The 16,695-nt window shown below is 43.0% G+C and overlaps 3 protein-coding genes and 1 long non-coding RNA gene across 4 annotated transcripts in view; 2 read left to right on the top strand and 2 right to left on the bottom strand.

Moving 5' to 3' along the window:
* The window catches only part of LOC109513560 (protein lifeguard 4-like), a 46,792-nt gene extending 46,514 nt beyond the window's left edge, over positions 1–278 (bottom strand). The window contains exon 1 of the mRNA XM_019866093.1: positions 90–278. Within this exon, the coding sequence (XP_019721652.1) occupies positions 90–172 (83 nt within the window). The 5' untranslated portion in view covers positions 173–278. The remainder of the gene's footprint in view (positions 1–89) is intronic.
* hmga2 (high mobility group AT-hook 2) overlaps positions 1–8,159 on the top strand; it is a 16,121-nt gene extending 7,962 nt beyond the window's left edge. The window contains exons 4-5 of the mRNA XM_019866101.1: positions 5,228–5,260; positions 6,728–8,159. Of these exons, the coding sequence (XP_019721660.1) occupies positions 5,228–5,260; positions 6,728–6,799 (105 nt within the window). The 3' untranslated portion in view covers positions 6,800–8,159. The remainder of the gene's footprint in view (positions 1–5,227; positions 5,261–6,727) is intronic.
* Positions 8,160–9,384: 1,225 nt separating this feature from the next.
* Positions 9,385–11,193, bottom strand: LOC109513563 (uncharacterized). Its single transcript, XR_002167801.1, has 2 exons — positions 10,762–11,193; positions 9,385–9,697 (listed from the first exon to the last, which is right to left on the bottom strand). It is a non-coding gene; the product is annotated as an uncharacterized LOC109513563 (long non-coding RNA).
* A 284-nt stretch (positions 11,194–11,477) lies between these two features.
* On the top strand, positions 11,478–16,479 carry dera (deoxyribose-phosphate aldolase (putative)). The gene is made up of 9 exons (XM_019866092.1): positions 11,478–11,589; positions 12,464–12,561; positions 12,693–12,840; positions 13,031–13,126; positions 13,291–13,425; positions 13,528–13,656; positions 15,621–15,733; positions 16,023–16,172; positions 16,259–16,479. The coding sequence occupies exons 1-9, from the start codon at positions 11,559–11,561 to the stop codon at positions 16,313–16,315; spliced, it is 957 nt and encodes a 318-aa protein (XP_019721651.1). The 5' UTR covers positions 11,478–11,558; the 3' UTR covers positions 16,316–16,479.
* The last annotated feature ends 216 nt before the right edge of the window (positions 16,480–16,695 follow it).

Below are 16,695 nucleotides of genomic sequence, written 5' to 3' on the forward strand. Positions count from 1 at the left end.
GTCCGATCGGCGGAACGTTACCTTGACGTGTTCGCGTGACCGTGGTAAATCCGGCAAAATGTCTGTTTGAACTGCGGCTGTGTGCTTACCTGCGTTGCCACGGCGACCTGAGGTTTACATTGCAGACGTTGACAAAAAAAATAAATAAATACTCCGGTCGATGAGGAAGCATCCCACAACGTTATCTTCTGGCTTACATCTGGAGGATGATTTAGATACGGTCCAGAAAACTCCCTTCCAGGATGCAGGTCAAGTTTTTTTCAATTTTGTTTGGATCTGAAAACATCTTTCACCCCCCCTGGAAGAGAATGAAGAGAAATGCAATGAACCGCCGTTAAGTGATAAGGACACAGGCCTGCGTTATTTCGGGCTGGAGCAATTTCATCGAATAACTTAAATGATTTCATACAAATCGGTAATGTGTCGCCCCAAAAAAACCCCCAAAACTGCAGTACATGAATGGATTATTTGAAAGAAAAAGTGTTTAGCTTTGATTGCACGATGAAGAAGATATTGAAGTAAAAAAAAAAAATAAAAAAAAAAAAATAAATAAATAAAATCAGCTTCTTGGTTTTGTCGTCGCAATTTCATCTGCTGTATTTCGGGCCGGACAAGTGTTCCACAAACCTGCCATCTAAGTAAAACGTTCACCTCGGCAAAGTGCTCTATTAGGCCCAGTTGTTAAACTTTAACTATTTCAACGTCAAGCATTCCGGATTTTAACGGCCTCCTCCTCCTCCGCCGCCGCCGAGAGGTTTCGTCTGATGCGTATCCCATTACAGCCCGTTTCGCCCGCGCGGCCGCTTGTGTTTGTGGAGGGTTGAACCTCGCCGCTCCAATTATCCGCCGGGCTTCAAAGGAGGTGCAAAGGTTAGCGGGCTCAGTAACGGTTAACTAGAGCAAACAGCGGCGGCTATCTTAAGGGAGAGCGGAAAACCTCCGCAAGGACGGCCGGGCGGGAGGGAGGCTCCAAGGCCGCAGGTCTGCATGTTGTTTATGTGCAAGGCAGTTCCAGGTTCATGCTTCCACACTTTCTGCTCTCAATAAAACCAGTCGATCTTCCTGATCTACCGTATTTTCCGGACTACAAGTCACAGTTTGGCCCTTGGGTGCGATTTCCACTATCTGTGAAATTATGAACATATTATTATATCATTTCACGTGATTTTTTTTACAATAAACCACAAGAGGGCGCTCTATGCCCGTGTTGATAAATCGCAGATGAGTCTGAAGTAAGCGACGTAGAAGAGGAAGCGCCGCATATTCTACCTCCGGAGTTGGCCCAATTGTTGAAAAAGTGAAACGGAGGATGAAGGAATCTTCGGATTTCGTGATTTTTCTGCTCTAGTTATCGGAATAACACTTAATATGTTACGTGAACATCCCAGGCACGTTCTCAGTTCGCTGTTTACGCGTCGTGTAACGTTAGCATATCGTACGCTTATTCAGCCTCTATTTTAAATTGCGTTTCAAGATGACATCAAATAAAAATGCGACTTATACATGTTTTTTTTCTTCGTTATTATGCATTTTGTTGCGACTTTATACACCGGAGAGACTTATAATACGGAAAATACGGTAGTGAAACAGTGTTTTCGACCAAAACATTCTTTGCGCCTTACTGGTATCAAGTGGCCACGCCGTTTGTCCGTGCGAGTACATTTCTTAGGGAGTCAAGTAGAAGCTAAAACATTTCCACACAAAAGGGGCAGGATGGGGGGTGGGGGGAGCACGCTGAGTCTCTTATGAATGGTGGCCTGTGCGGCGGACTTTCTGGGGAGCGAAGGCTGCTTGCCTTTGATCGGATGGGACTTCTGGGTGGGTGAGAAGCCCACGAGGAGCGCTCGCATTCTTCGAGCAGCAGACGGGGATTGTGTTTCAGCCCGGGAAAGGGGTCCCAACCGCACTCCCCTTTTGAGTCAGTCTTACCCGACATTCCTTTGAACGGGCTGCCCTCGTGCTACGCCTCAAGCTGTCTCCCGAATCGCTTGTACGACCGAGCAGCTGCCGGGGCCCACAAGTGATTCATAGTGTCAGAGCCGGGCGACATCAAAAAGCCGCCACAGTAAGTGAAAGACAATGTGGTGATTTCTCTTTTTTTTGCGAGGGGGTGGAGTGGGGGGGGGGGACAAAAGGGGCGAAGGGTCTTTGCTGGGGCACTGGGAGAAAGAGCAGTCTGTTTTTTTTTTGAATGACTATTTGTCACATGCAGTTATTTGGGACCTCTTGATAACTTCATGTCAGAAAAGCCGTTCAAAAAAGTACAACGGTCAAAGTAGTAGCTAGCCGTTACTTTCAATACAGTAAATCCCGGCATTCGCAATGATCCTCATCGATATGCGTTTTTGTGAAGTTTTTTTGGCGCCGAATAATGCGTTTAGAACTGAATACAGTTGAATATGTAACATAGGTTCGCGATTGCGTGCATGCTAGCTGGATGGTGTTGATGCTTTATGATCCCTTCAGTTTTTGTTGCTTTGCCACCATACTTTTTCGCTGTCGCCGCCGGGCTTGGTGGGGTTTAATTGACAAGAAGGTGAACAAAAAAAAAGAATCCAAATGCCGTCTGTCTTTTCGTTACGCAAGATCAAAATCATTGGTGGATTGCATCAGGAAGGTCACCCAGTGCAAAATCTGTGCCCCCCCCCCCATACCCCCCAATAAATCGCGCGCGTAAGTAACTCCCCGTGGCGAGCCGTAAAAGGACAATTAGAAAGTCGCAATGATGTCATCCTCCCTCCGTTCGGAGTGAACGTCTTCGTGTTGGCTGAAGATTTTATGCGGCTGAAAGGCCAAAACTCATTCGGGTGACGATGCAATGTTTATCATATCATTTAATCCACTGACAGATGCGCTCACTTTTGTACATGCCGTGGTATTTTTAGGAATGGTGGAAACATAAGATCGTTAAACAGTAGGTGATAAGTCTTCCAACTTGGAACCGCTGTGTTTTTGCACCTTACTTGTGTTACGCATCCGGTGTTGGCATAGACTCCGGGCCACGCTACGTTTTCACCTCTTGGCATTCCAGCTGCTCCGAAACCCCCATCAGCTGCTAAAAGCGATCTTGGCGTCGGGAGGCTCAGTGGGCCTGCAGCTGGCCCGGATTACGAGCGCAGGATCCTCTCCGTGTTCATCGTGACGTTTCTCAGAGCGGTCGGGCTGCTCAGCTGTTGGCTTGCTTTAATGCCGCTTCCTGTCGAGATTTAGGACGGTTTAGGACATCCCTCGCATGACCTGAGTCGACAGTATTCGCAAATCCTGAAAACCTGATTACCGCAAGAGAATATCACAAGTGGCAAGTGCCTATCACAACTCTCTTTTGATAGGCACAAGTAAAGAAAACTTCCTTGGTCCTAATCTTAGAGTCAGTAGTTCAAGTCTGTTTCTTCTTTCTGGAGCCTTGGCCTGTCCTGGACATTGGCTAGGAATTGAGGACTTATGTTGATCTTTTTTGCCTCTTGAATCACTTTCTGGAACTTGGGTTTGTCCTGTACATTGTCTTGAAGTTGACGTTTGGAGTTTCTCTTCTTTGTCTCCTGAATCTCTTTCTGGAACTTTGGTTTGTCCTGGACAATGTCTTGAAGTTGAGGTCTTAAGTTTCTCTTCTTTGTCTCCTGAATCTTTCTGGAACTTCGGTTTGTCGTGGCCTTTGTCTTGAAATTGAGTTCCAAAGTTTCTCTTTGTCTCCTGAATCTCGTTCCGGAACTTTGGTTTTCCTGGATTTTATCGTGAAATTGAGTTCTGAAATTTCTCTTCTTTGTCTCGTGAATCTATCTGGAACTTCGGTTTGTCCTGGATTTTGTCTTGAATTTCAGTTCTTACGCTTTTCTTCTGTGTCACGTAAATCTCTTTCCGGTACTTTGGTTTATCCTTGACATTGTTCAGGGATTAAGGATTTAAATGGCTCTTCTCCATCTCCTGAATCTTTTCCTAAAATTTCTCTCTGTCCTGGACATTGTCGTGAGATTCAGGACTTGTGTCTCCTCCTCTCTCCTTTTCAAAGTCTCAGAGAGAACTGGTTTTCCGGAAGCAAGTTCCCGCAATCCGTTCGATGCCTTTTTTTTTGTACGTAAATACGTAATGCCGCTATCCTGCTAGCAAACCGACAACTGTAGCAACCGGAAATCGAAACCGTCTCTCTCACCCGTAATGCTTTTGCGCTCGACGGAAGTAATATTTCATTGCTTTTCATTCATTTTCCCTCGCTCGGTTGTCTTTCTGAGTCGTGATGAAGTGACATATTGTATTCCTTCCCGGCAACGTTCCATTCATCCACATGATACGTAGAGCTTACCGCCGTCAGTCTAAAGAAGACATTCATCCACTCTCAATTTGCTTGGGTCTCAAAGTCTATGAGGTGTGAAGGGCAGCTGCGTTCTAGATTGCGGACGTCACCCGCCAACATTTCCTTCGGAGCTTATCGTGCCCCGGTGGCGGGTAGCCGCTTCCTTTTGGCTCTTTGCCCTCGACTGTAAAACTCTGGCTAGGCCCCGGGATACACCCTGTAAAATTGTTGGCTTTTTATTATCGGTCCCTTGATATTACTTTCAGTTTACTTTGGCCGTGTAAAAGATACAATGGATGGGGGGGGGAAAAAAAACAGCTCTTGCTCCTGTTCAGTTTTTTTTTTTTTGGTGCGTTTTTTTTTTTTGCGATGGGACAACAGGAATCAATTCAGAACTTTGCTCACGTTTAATGCGACGCCCTTGAACAATGACTTGGTTGAATTGCTTTTTGTTTCGTTGTTGTCAGGCTGAAAGTCTGAAGATTTTTGTGCCAAAAACCAAATATAACTTCAGGGGGTTAAAAAAAAAGTTGAACTTGGCTCCAAAACGTCAGGCCATAAAACGTTTTCCTTGACTGCACGGGGGACTTATTGTATGTTTTTGCAATATGTAGCCGAGTTGGATGTTTTTCTCCGGAAGAAAGGCAGCAGACTGTTTCGTGGTGTATCTGATACCTCGGAAATTATTTTCAACCTTTTGATCCGTTTTGCTTTAATTTAAACAAAAAAATGCACTTAGTAATTTTAGTGTGCGCGCATTTATGCAACCCCGTTAGCGCATTTTATATTCTCCCTCACGTTTGACGAACAACTTGGAGGATTACAGTCCGATTTTGAGAATCGGAGCATTTTTTTTTTTTTTTTTCATGACGCGTCGTGTCAATGGCGAGAATATTATTCCAAACGTGAAACACTTCTCCTCTCTCTGCTTTCTTGCAGCCACAGCAAGTCGTCCAGAAAAAACCTGCTCAGGTAAGAGATCCCCGTTATCACGCGAGTGCACGATGTCATCCTACTGAAGCTTCGACAAAAGTATTGAGACACCCGTTTCGAGTTTGCCACCTCTCGTTTTCGCATCGACTTCAAATGAAACCATCAAATCCATTTGAATCGAAGCTGAAACAAACAAACAAAAAAATCCCAAAATGTATTTTGTCCACCCTAGTGGACACCCGTGTTTTTTTTTTAACCTTATTTCAAAGTCTCTCTAACTGATTTCTAAAGCAAAACACGCCGTCTTTTTCCTCCGCACGCGCAGGCGTAACGTATTATTGTGAGTAATGCCTTGTTTTCCCCATGTGAGTACATTCATTAGAGGGAGAATGGAAGTGGAATGATATAGTAGAGTGAGTGAAACACGACACAGGACCCCCCCTCCAATCCCAGCATGCCCTCACTGTCCAGGAATCTACCAACCTCCCTGTGTTTGCTGGTCCAGGCCACTTTTTGCATAACTCACCTCTGATTTGTGGCCGTGTGGGAACAGGGCCCTGAAGTCGTTGGGGAGGTGCTGTGAGGCCCGGGGAAGCTGCAAACCATAAAAATGTCGTTTCACTCACCCACTTTGATAGGCTGCTTTATCTCAGCCCAAACAACGCCCCGGCTGGAGCAAAACCTCAAAACCATTTCAGGGTGGCGTAAGTTTGACGCACCCGGGAGCTCACTCGACTCTTTATCTAAAGATAAAATACTTTTTTCCTGTGCAGAAGTACATTAGAATTTTTTTGGTTTACGACCTACATTTGAAACATATCGAACTGTGGCTCAAAAGCGAAGTGCGGAGAGTCTCCGCCATAGGAATACAGGGGGGGCAGTCAAGGATTGAAATTTATATTTTATTTTGTGGTTCAAGAAAAAAAAAATACACAAAATACAGTAGTGCGGTGCATCAAAAAATTGAGTCATGCTGAAATTTTTTGCTAGTCACTCAATCATTTCATGCTTTTTATCTTCATCTTCTTATTTTTTTTGTTGTTGTCAACTTTGTGCATGGGAGGCGAATATGATTAAAGGTTCTTTGGTGGTAGCCCCCCCACCATCAATCCACACCACTTTTCTCTCTCTCGTTCTCATTTGCCCTCGTCACACATGGTAGCATTTAGCAGGCTCTTTCAAGGCCGCCGTCTGCGAGCGCTAATGAATGGAAGCGGAGCTTGCACGTCGCCGAAAACGCTTCGGCCGCCCAACGGGTTTCACTCCTGTGGCCTGGGAAAAGGAAACGGGGTTCGCAATTGTGCCACTTGGCCCCCGCTGTACAAAATGAAGCCATGTGGAAAATGGAATTCAGGAATTTGTGTCATTTCCGCTATGGTAAAACCCGGTCTTAAAATAAATTTTTGAAAATTTCCAAAACGTAACGACATTTCCCATCAAATCCGTCCGCTCGTACTCATGTCTGTTACGTGGCGTAAGTGACATTTTCTTTTTCTTCCTGGGCAGGAAGAAAAAGAGGAGGAAGAGGAGGAGGAGGAAGAGGAAGAAGAGACTGCGGAGTCCCCGGAGGAAGATTAAGCTTCCATACCATGAAACCTCTACCTCATTCAGCTGTCAGGTCTTTCAAAGGGAAAAGGCTACCTTGACCACTTTTTTTTTTTTTAACCTTTTCCACATGTCATTTTTTTTTTTGGGTTGTTTTTCAGTCCATGTCCAGTATTTCACTTTGTCACTGGATGCTGGATGACCTGTCGCTAAGCAGGCCATCGACGTTTCTCTTCCGATTTTTTCCCCTACAAAACGCAAGACACACCTTCGGCGCCGTCGGAGGCGCGGCCGCTTTTCGCAGTCTCCGAAACGCAGAAGGGTCAGGTCTTCTTTTCCAAATTATACAGACGCACAACCGACCCAAAATGATGTATGGCCGCCGAGCACAGGGAGACGCGTGTTCCTCAGGGCAGCTTTTATTTTTGCTCAATCAATCATGTTGACCTCAAGCCAAGCTTGCGAAAAGTTGTAAACTTCGCTCAGGTTTCGAAAAAAATAAATAAATAAATAAACATCTTTATATATACGCTGGAGTGAAAAAGTGAACGAGCGAAAGTGAAATCCCACAAATAATCGACGCCCATTTCGTTTGTTCCGAATCGGACGCAATCAGTGGATTTCTGATCGGGAATGTTGAACAAATACAACATTTACGATCACCAATCACGATCATCTTTTTTTTTTTTCAATTCAACATAAAATGTTATTATGGGATAGCATGTGGGTTTTTCTTCTGCTAATTTTAATCCCCAAAGTAAAATCAGATTTTTTTAAAGATATTTTAAAAAACAATATTTCCTCACTTTCGGACGGAATCGGCGCATCTTTGAAAGGATTATATTTCAGGAAAATGAAATAAAGTGGTTTTGAGTCATTCAACATTGTATCGTGATCAAGGAAGTAGATTTGACACGAAACCTGAAATGACCAAATTTGGGCATCGTCTTCCGCCTGACGCCGTTGCTAGTTTATCCTGATTTATTCGTCTCAAATAATGGGCTAAAAAAATTAACCCAGTAATTTTCAACTCTGTCATTCTCCAGATTCCAATGCCTAAAACAGCCCCCCCACTCCAAAGTTTTAATTTTGATTGACTTGAGGTCAGACAGTACCTTGTTTTCATTCATCGCCGTAACCTCAGATGTGTGGTTTTGCTTTACTTGCCCTGCTCTTGGTGGACACCCAAAACCTCCGGTTCAGTCATTGACGCCACAACCAAACTCGTTTGCATCGGACTACTCTACAGTATATCGTTTATTCATGTCTGGCTTGTTTGCAGAAGCACAACATAGCTTTAAAAACCTTGTTCAACGTCGCACAGCAAAGATCTATCCTCAGATGGTTTGCCTTGCAAAAAAAAAAAAACAACCTCATGAAAGAACAACAACAACAAAAAAAAAAACACATTACCTCAGAACACACGTGATACCTGGATTTTTTTGTGGCAGCGTCGCATCGGACATCTCATCTCACACTGTAACACGCAGAGGCGTGTCAAATCATTTGCTCGTACGTCAGTGCTTTGTGGTCACTGACGTGCGGCGCCTTCTCGACGGTTTTTGCTTTTTTGTTTTTTTTTTGTTGGTTTTTATCAAAACTACCTCCGACTCTTGAAATGCGGCGCCGTGTCCGAAAGCGCGCTCGAAGCGACGCAACAGGAAGGCAATTGTGTGTTCACGTCTGTTGTTGGAACTGAAAACGTTGACGATACTGTACATTGAAAGCGAGGTCGCGCTTGTTGCCATTTTCGCCCGCGGCTGTTTCGCTTCGATCAGGTGCAGCCGGAGCGATCGATGAAGAAGCACGGGTCAGGTTTGATTGTCTTTTAAATCATTTCCAGAAATTAGGTGGGGTTTTTTTGGGGAGTGTGGGAGGGGGATACATTGTTAATATTTCTCAAAAAAAAAGAAAAATGCCACCAGATAGCGCCCAAGCTATATTTTTTATATTAGGCATACCGTTGTCCTTAGCACAAAAAAATGCAAATAACTAAGGTTCTGCTCAAAAGAATTTGTCAAATTATTCAAAATTTTTAAGTCTACTTTGCGACCTGACATTTGCTTCTTTAGCGATTTCCGGGGGTGGGGTTTGGGGGGGGGCAGTGGTCTCTTTTTCAATACTTAATACACAAAAGCAGCTATCATTCATGTATTCTTTTGTTACTCTATATCCACAAACGATAATGCAACTTTTTTTTTTCTTCAACGACAAACTGGGATTTCTGTTTGACGATAGTTAACTTGAATGTTTTTTTTTTTTTTCGAGGGCTGTTTTTTTTTTCTTTTTTTTTCCTGATTGTACTACCTACAGTATGAATGAAATGTACCTCAAAAGTATCGGCTTACAATGGACTAATCACTTCACTACCTCCAGTTTTGGTCATGCCGGTTGACTTTCAGTATGAGCGTATGCTGATTGATGCTAATAATCGACAGTATATATCAGGACTGCAGAAGCTCCTCATTTGAAAGTACTCGGTGTAATCCGAGTATATTTCTCACCCTCAAGTGGCTTTCACATTTGAATATTGTATTCATGAATATGTTTTCTTGTTTTTAATTAGCTGGTATACTTGGTTAGCTGTCTCGCGTACGTTAATGTGATTTTTTTTTTCTTCTTCTCTTGTTATATGGTTAAACCAGATGTATACGGGATTGTTTTTTTTTTTGTTTTGTTTTTTACTTTGGGAGGTGTTATTATCAAAAAAAAAAAAAAAAAATTCAGCCAAGGCCGGTAGAGCCTCAGAGGGGCTGCGTTGATCCTTTCAATCCGCTTTCAAATGCTCGTCGTACGACAAATGAAGCAAATGCCGCAAAACCCGGAACGTACCAGTGTTGGCAGCGAATGTTTTGTGAAGGCTGCCTCTCTCTCTCTTTGGACTGAGATGATTGTTGAAGCCACTGCGGGTGAACTTTCAGCTCTGGGAGTCTTAAAAAAAATAAAATAAAAGTTACTCGTCATAACCGTTATATTCTAGTACAATCAGAAACACATTACTACCTCTCAAATGGCTTATTTTTTTACCTCAATCTCAAACCTAAATACTGTTTTGACATCCAGAAAGCATTGGATGAACATCTTGAAATGTTTATTTTTTGCCGGGATACATTTTATATGACTGTTTGTTCCATTCACCTCAACTGAACTTGTAACTTTTAGTCTGTAGTAGAAGCTGGGAGGCACGTGGTTGGATTTTTCCGAGCTCTCTCCACTGTGTGTTTTTTTTTTTTTTTTTCGACAGCCTCTAACATATCTAACTTTTTTTTGGGGGTTGTTGTTTTCCCTATCCACTTCCTGTCCTGGATTACGCTTCACTTTTTACTCGCTTGCTAAAAGTCTTTAGATATTCACTGCGTTTTATTCAGCACGATAATTAAAAAAAAAAAAATAAAGTATGGCATCCAGAACATGTGTGACTTCTTTGTGATACTGTAAACATTTTTTTTTTTGCACATTAAGTTTGAGCTGCTGGTATACAAGGGAAAAAAAAATCCCCTGAAACACAAAATCACCAAAGCACCTGTCAATCACTTATGAATAAAGAATAAACTGGTTTTACCACAAGGAAATGACCACAAAGGCTTGTTTGGGAAGAGACATTGACCACAATTGTTTTTACTAAAGTCGGTAGACTTTTGCTACTATTCTTTGTGGCACCACACGAAAAGTGGCTGATGATGATGGAAAGTTTCCGAGCCTGGCTCAATTTACCAGTCAGTCTCCTTTACTGTGAAATATGGTGTACTACATCATAGCATTTAGCATGTTAGCATTTTTAAAGCCACAATTACCATTCCACGTGTCAATCTTTTAGCACCCATCTGTTGTGGTTCAACATTTTTTCATATTCACAGTATCAGTTGATGGTACGCCAGTTTTGCATTTTTTAAATATGACCTGGCGACATGACATGAAATTGCAGTTGTAGTCAATTTTTTAATTGTACGTTTTCAAAAAACAAGTGATGACGGATTGACTCAACACTGACTCACATCTTCTCGTTTCCTTTCCTCACTGAGTCAGCGCGCCGTCACATTCATCGAAGTCGAGTCATCGAGGAACATTGCCAGCCCTTTTCCTTCTTTCGAAGACTTGGATTTGAAGTTTGTTTTTCCTCCATTCCTCCCATTTTGGACACCATTTTTTGCCGTTCCGGGTCACGGGGAGCAGAAGGGCGCCCCAACTTGGACTGATCGCCAAATGAGTCAGGGCACAGGGTGACTGCAACTGGGGTGTCAAACTCATTTTTGTCACGGGCCACATCGTAGTTAGACATTTGTATTAAAAGGGGATTGATAACAAAAAAATCTTGCAATATATTAACGTTTTTTTAAAGGGAAATACAATTGGCAATTGGTATTTTAGCGAGAAAAGTGTATAATTTGCTTCCGGGGGCCAGATTGCCCGTAAGCAAAGTGATGTATTCATACTGTAGTCGACAGCTCCCTCTAGCAGGCCGAAATAGGGCATTACAAGTGAAACTCACAACACACGTTCGATATTATCTCTGCATTTTACGATGAAAGGGTTCCACTTCCTGCATTCTAAGTTACGACACTATTAAACAGGAATGTCGCTGTTAATATTAATAGTTTGGAGTCCATAATTAATGTAGAAGTGGGAAAAAAAGCTTGAATGAACAGGAATTTCGATTTGCGTCGCGGTTCGATATTTTACTGCGAAGGCGTTCTACTTCCGTTAAACTCTGGCTACAGGAAGTGATGACTGACTGCTTCGCTGTGCACTTGGAAATCTGAATATCTACGTTTCAAAATATCAATTTGTTATTATGTCTGCGAGAAACCCGGGGACCCAACTCGGTGAGTGTCAAGTAAAGCTCGAATCACAGCTCTTCGCAGCGTTAATGTCTGATCGTCATTCGAATCGTGTGCAAAGGCAGATCGCTTTTCTGCCTTTCTATTTGCTAAATAAGTAACACTTTAGAGGTAAACGACCTGGAAAACGCAGGGAAGGAGTTGTGCAAACCAGTGTGGCATAATAAAACGGACCTTTTGGCTGCAAGTTATCTTGTGACTATGTAATTAACAACTCGTGATCTCCCTGCTTCCTTTCTGGGACAAAGGCGTCAATTTTATTTTATTTTTCTGCAAAAGGCGAAAAGCAAACTGTTACATTTTTACATGAATGCATACGTTGATTGCCTGCGGGGGATTTTCCTGGCTCAAAATGAGGTAGTACCATTCGGATCATTAACACTTAATCAGCGGTCCCAAAACAAACACTTTTCTACGGTCCAGTCGTGTCCTGACATCAATTATTATTTTGTAACTCTCTCATGTTTTTTTTTTTTTAATGATTTCCTGCTTTAAATTAATGGACATCACCTCACTCACTTTCTTTAGACCAGTAGTTGGTAAAATGTTTGAAAAATATTTGCATGAGAAATAGAAAATATGAGCAGACAAGTGTACCGTCTGCAAGGTAACCATGGCAACTGATGGTGGCCTGATGTTTCGAAATGATAAGTTTCGCTTGCAACACAAAGTTACAAAACAACAACGACAATGTATTTACCTGTATTTAATTTTTTGTTTTTCTGCCGCATTCCTTGGAAAAATTTCTCACTTAATTTATAAGACATCTGTAAGTTTGCCTGTGTCAGTCCGAGCTGGAAAAAAAAAAACCCTGAGAGATGCTTTTTCATTTTTTTTTTCCTATCCCATTGTGCTTCAGATCTGGAGTGGGTCTCCAAAGTAAAAGTGAACACCCAAGCTGTGCTTCGAAGAGCTCAGTACATCCAAGGATTGAAGCTCCCCAAGAAACAGTGGCAGGTACAGTACAACAATATTTACCTTGAAAGGTGAAAAAAAAATGCAGATTTGGACAACAAAGTATTTTTGGAGGTGGTACTTGAGGGTAATAATAATAGAACCGCCGTTAATCCATTTGGATTCTTTTGCAGGCTGCCTGGCTTTTGAAGGCCATCACGTGTATCGACCTGACGACTCTGGCCGGAGACGATACGCCGTCCAACGTCCACCGGCTGTGCATGAAGGCCATTCAGCCCGTCCAGTATGAGCACCTCAAGAAAATGGACATGCACGATAAAGGTCTGCTTGGTCTTGCTTGCACAAAATATTGATTGTATTTTTTTTACACCCCTCATGCTCTTCAGAAGTGGCTTTTTTTTTCTGTCGAACATCTACGGCACCCGTCCAGTAGTTCTGTTTACAACCTGCAAGGGGAGACACAGACCATTCGAAATCATTCTCAGCAGTCTCTTGTCTTTTGTGCCCGAAGGAGTGACCACCGGCGCCGTGTGCGTGTACCCGTCACGCGTGGCCGATGCGGTCAAATCGTTAAAAGCCGCCAACTCCAATCTTCCCGTTGCATCGGGTGAGTTGACAAAAGCTTTATATATTAAAAAAGAAAAAAAAAAAAGATGCATTTCAATTATTTTCAGTCGTTCAATTTAAAACAGGATTAAAAATATGGAATAGGGAAACATGACGGAATGAACTGTGACTTTTGTGCTCTGGAATCAAAACGTCCTCTTCCAGTGGCGACCGGTTTCCCGGCAGGTCAGACCCCACTGGAGACGCGGCTGACGGAAGTTCGCATGGCCGTGGCGGACGGCGCGACGGAGATCGACATCGTCATCAACAGGACGCTCGCTCTCACGGGGCAGTGGGAAGGTAGAGAAACCATCCCAAAAAAAAAATACATCAATAAATAAATAAATGCTCCCACATCCTGGAACCACCAGTGCGTTTCTTTTTTTTTTTTGACTTCCGCAGCCATGTATGACGAGATCTGTCAGTTCCGAGAGGCCTGCGGCGACGCTCACATGAAGACCATCCTGGCCATCGGCGAGCTGGGCACCTTCGCCAACGTCTACAAGGCCAGTTTGGTCGCCATGATGGCCGGTCGGTTTCACGCAAAAACAAAAATGTGTGTCCTGTGTTTTCAACGGCGTGACTTTTTGCACGTTTGAATTGTCGATTCGTTTTGTCACGGCGATTGTTACTCCGTTTATAGTCCGGTTGTTGTTTCAAGGTATGTCACGTTGAGCAATCGAAATACAGAGAAACTCCTCTACAACGAAACCTACATGGGCAAAAATACCCACTGGTGTGAAAAAATTTTCATGCATGAAAGCCATTCACACTTTTCTGCTCCCCCTACGACGAAAAGTCCCCCTGTTCCGTTATACGAAATCTTTTACTCTGCTCTTGCCTCGCAACGAGATTCACTACAACGAAAACAAGCCTTCCGCAAAAGTCTAATCCAACCTCTGCTGCTTCGTTCGGAAACGGCAACAGCAACCACCACACTGGTTTACACATGCGCAGTAGTACAGGAAGTATTTGTTTTTGTTAGTTTCAGACGCAGCACGAACGTTGCATTGCTAAAATGGCGAAAATAAAAAGTACATATATACGTTTTTTTTGTGTGTGTGTTCGTGTTTACGTCTGAAATCAAATTTGCTACAGTGAAAAGTCCCCTGCTGTGAAACATTTCTTGCCGCAAACATGATTTCGTTGTAGAGGAGTTTCACTGTAATCGGCATTATTATTATTTTTTTTTTTCCCCCCATTCTGGAGTGGCGAGCAAACTCACTTCACTCAGTTGTTGCCCAGATGATGGCGAAAAACGGACTCCCCATGCCTGCCAGATGCTTTCCTCGCCGTCACGCAATAAGCCGATTACGGGCACCGAATCGTCAGGGGGCTGTGATGGAGATCATCATTATAATGCATTGCTTTTTTTTTTTTTTTTGTCTCCACTCTCCCTTCTTAATCTCCGCTTGTTCCTATGAATTGCGTATGAGATTCCTGAAATTGAATGATAATTTCACCTATTAATCTCTTGACGCGGGCTATTTTCCCTCCACCAGTATCCCCCTCCCTTCGCACGCAAATGAATGGAGCTTCATTACCGCCACCCGTATTTAATAACCGTTATCCATTATCTGGTAATTAAGACACCCCATGACGAATTTTAAGGATTATGCCACTTTGAGAGAAGCGCGTGGTGGTGGGGGTTGGGGGTAGTAAAAAAAAAAGACCTGACTGGAAAAATACATAGCACAGGTCTTTAATGAACTGGAAAATGTTCATCTTGTTCTGTTCCGTAATGAACAGTCATTATATACCAGGGAGACAGAAGGGCTGATTATCACTCTATAGTTTGTGGATTATCTATTAAAAGAGTGTCATTTCATCTTCTATTTTTATCGGGAACGCTGATAATTGGCTGTGAAGGAAGGGGGGGGGGGGAGGGGGGGGGGGGGAAATGAAGGATTTTATTGATGAGAGTACAGCTGCCCTCGGTTAGCCATCAGCGGCAACATCTGTTCTTGTCCCACCAGAGTATCAAGAGTCCACTTTTGCACCTCCCTGCAATGCATCCAACATTTGGTACGGACATTAAATAGAATAGAACAAAAAAAAAAAAAAAGATTTCCTGAAATATGTATTTAAAAAGATCAAATATCTGTGATATTTTATTATTTTTTTTGCACACAACAATTTTGATATGTCATCGTCCATACTGCAAATGAATGACATTTGCTCAAAGCCACTCCGGGCTAATTCAATCAAATCCACCAGAGTATCAAGAGTCCACTGCGTCCAACATTTGGTACGGACATTAAATAGAACAGAACAAAAGAAAAAATATTTTCCTGAAATATGTACCTAAAAATATCAAATATCTGCAATAATTATTATTTATTTTTTTTACACACAATTTTGATATCTTATCATCATCCAGACTGCAAATGAATGACGTTTGCTCAAAGCCACTCCGGGCTAATTCAATCAAATCCTCGATTCGTTTCCTTTTAAGAAAAACATTCAACTCTACGATTTATTCTTGAACCCGCCAGGTTCCGACTTCATCAAGACGTCCACTGGAAAGGAATCAGTCAATGCCACCTACCCTGTCGCTATAGTGATGGTGAGGGCCATCCGCGACTACTTCCTACGTACGGGCCACAAGGTGAAGTGTCATTAAATTGTCACACTTGACTCAGATATGACGAGTACAGCATAAAAAAAAAGAAGTTTTGAAGTCATAAACCTCTGCTCTGACAGTATTATCATATTTTCTTTTTTTTGAAGATGCAAGTTTGATTTTAACACAAAGTACAATTCAGTTGTATTTAAGCGCAATACAGTTTGCCACCTGTAGAGGGAGCCCAAGTGGGGGAGGGTCGGATTTCATCCAGCTCGTTTCCACTTCCCTCGCAGTCTAATCAGACTGCGCTTCTCTCACGTGGTGCCCTCAGGTGGGCTTCAAGCCAGCGGGGGGCATCCGAACCGCCAAGGAATCTTTGGTGTGGCTTCTTCTGATCAAAGAGGAGCTGGGTAACGACTGGCTGACTCCTCACCTCTTTCGCTTGGGAGCCAGCAGCCTGTTGGCTGACATCGAGAGACAGGTGGGCGCCAGGATGACCGTCGATGAGAAGTCACTCATGAAACTATTGGAATGATAGTCGGACTAAACGTGTCGTCGCTTTTGCAGATTTATCATCACGTCACGGGACAATATGCCGCCTACCATGAGCTTCCAATGGCCTGAAGCTCTCTCTGGGGATGCTGCAAAAGCCCCGCCCCCCCAGGCCTCTCTGAAGCACTTACGTGCCTCCAATCAAACTTCGTTACATGATAAATGAAGAGGGATAAGTGAGTTGAAAAGATCTGATTGAACAACTCACAAAACTGAGGAATCATTTGAAGGCCAAATAAAAAAAAAAAAAAAACTTGATTCTCTCACTTTTTTCTCTCTGGTTCTTACTTTTTTTTCCCCTCTCCGTTTAATTTTTTAATTAAGATATCAGACGACTTGACCTTGGAGGAAAGAAATGAGTGAATTAATTCCGGGAGGGTTTTGGGAGAAAAACGCAGGATTTGATGGGGAGGATAAACTCCAGGGAGCCGTTTGGCTTCTGCGCGAGGAGG

Source organism: Hippocampus comes, unplaced genomic scaffold (genome assembly GCF_001891065.2).
Source record: "Hippocampus comes isolate QL1 unplaced genomic scaffold, H_comes_QL1_v1.1 scaffold50, whole genome shotgun sequence".
Taxonomy (NCBI): Eukaryota; Metazoa; Chordata; class Actinopteri; order Syngnathiformes; family Syngnathidae; genus Hippocampus; species Hippocampus comes.

Coding starts and splice junctions, on each gene's coding strand:
- dera (XM_019866092.1), top strand. CDS start 11,559: ATGTCTGCGAGAAACCCGGGGACCCAACTCG. Junction 11,590..12,463: donor AAACCCGGGGACCCAACTCG/GTGAGTGTCAAG, acceptor ATTGTGCTTCAG/ATCTGGAGTGGGTCTCCAAA. Junction 12,562..12,692: donor TCCCCAAGAAACAGTGGCAG/GTACAGTACAAC, acceptor ATTCTTTTGCAG/GCTGCCTGGCTTTTGAAGGC.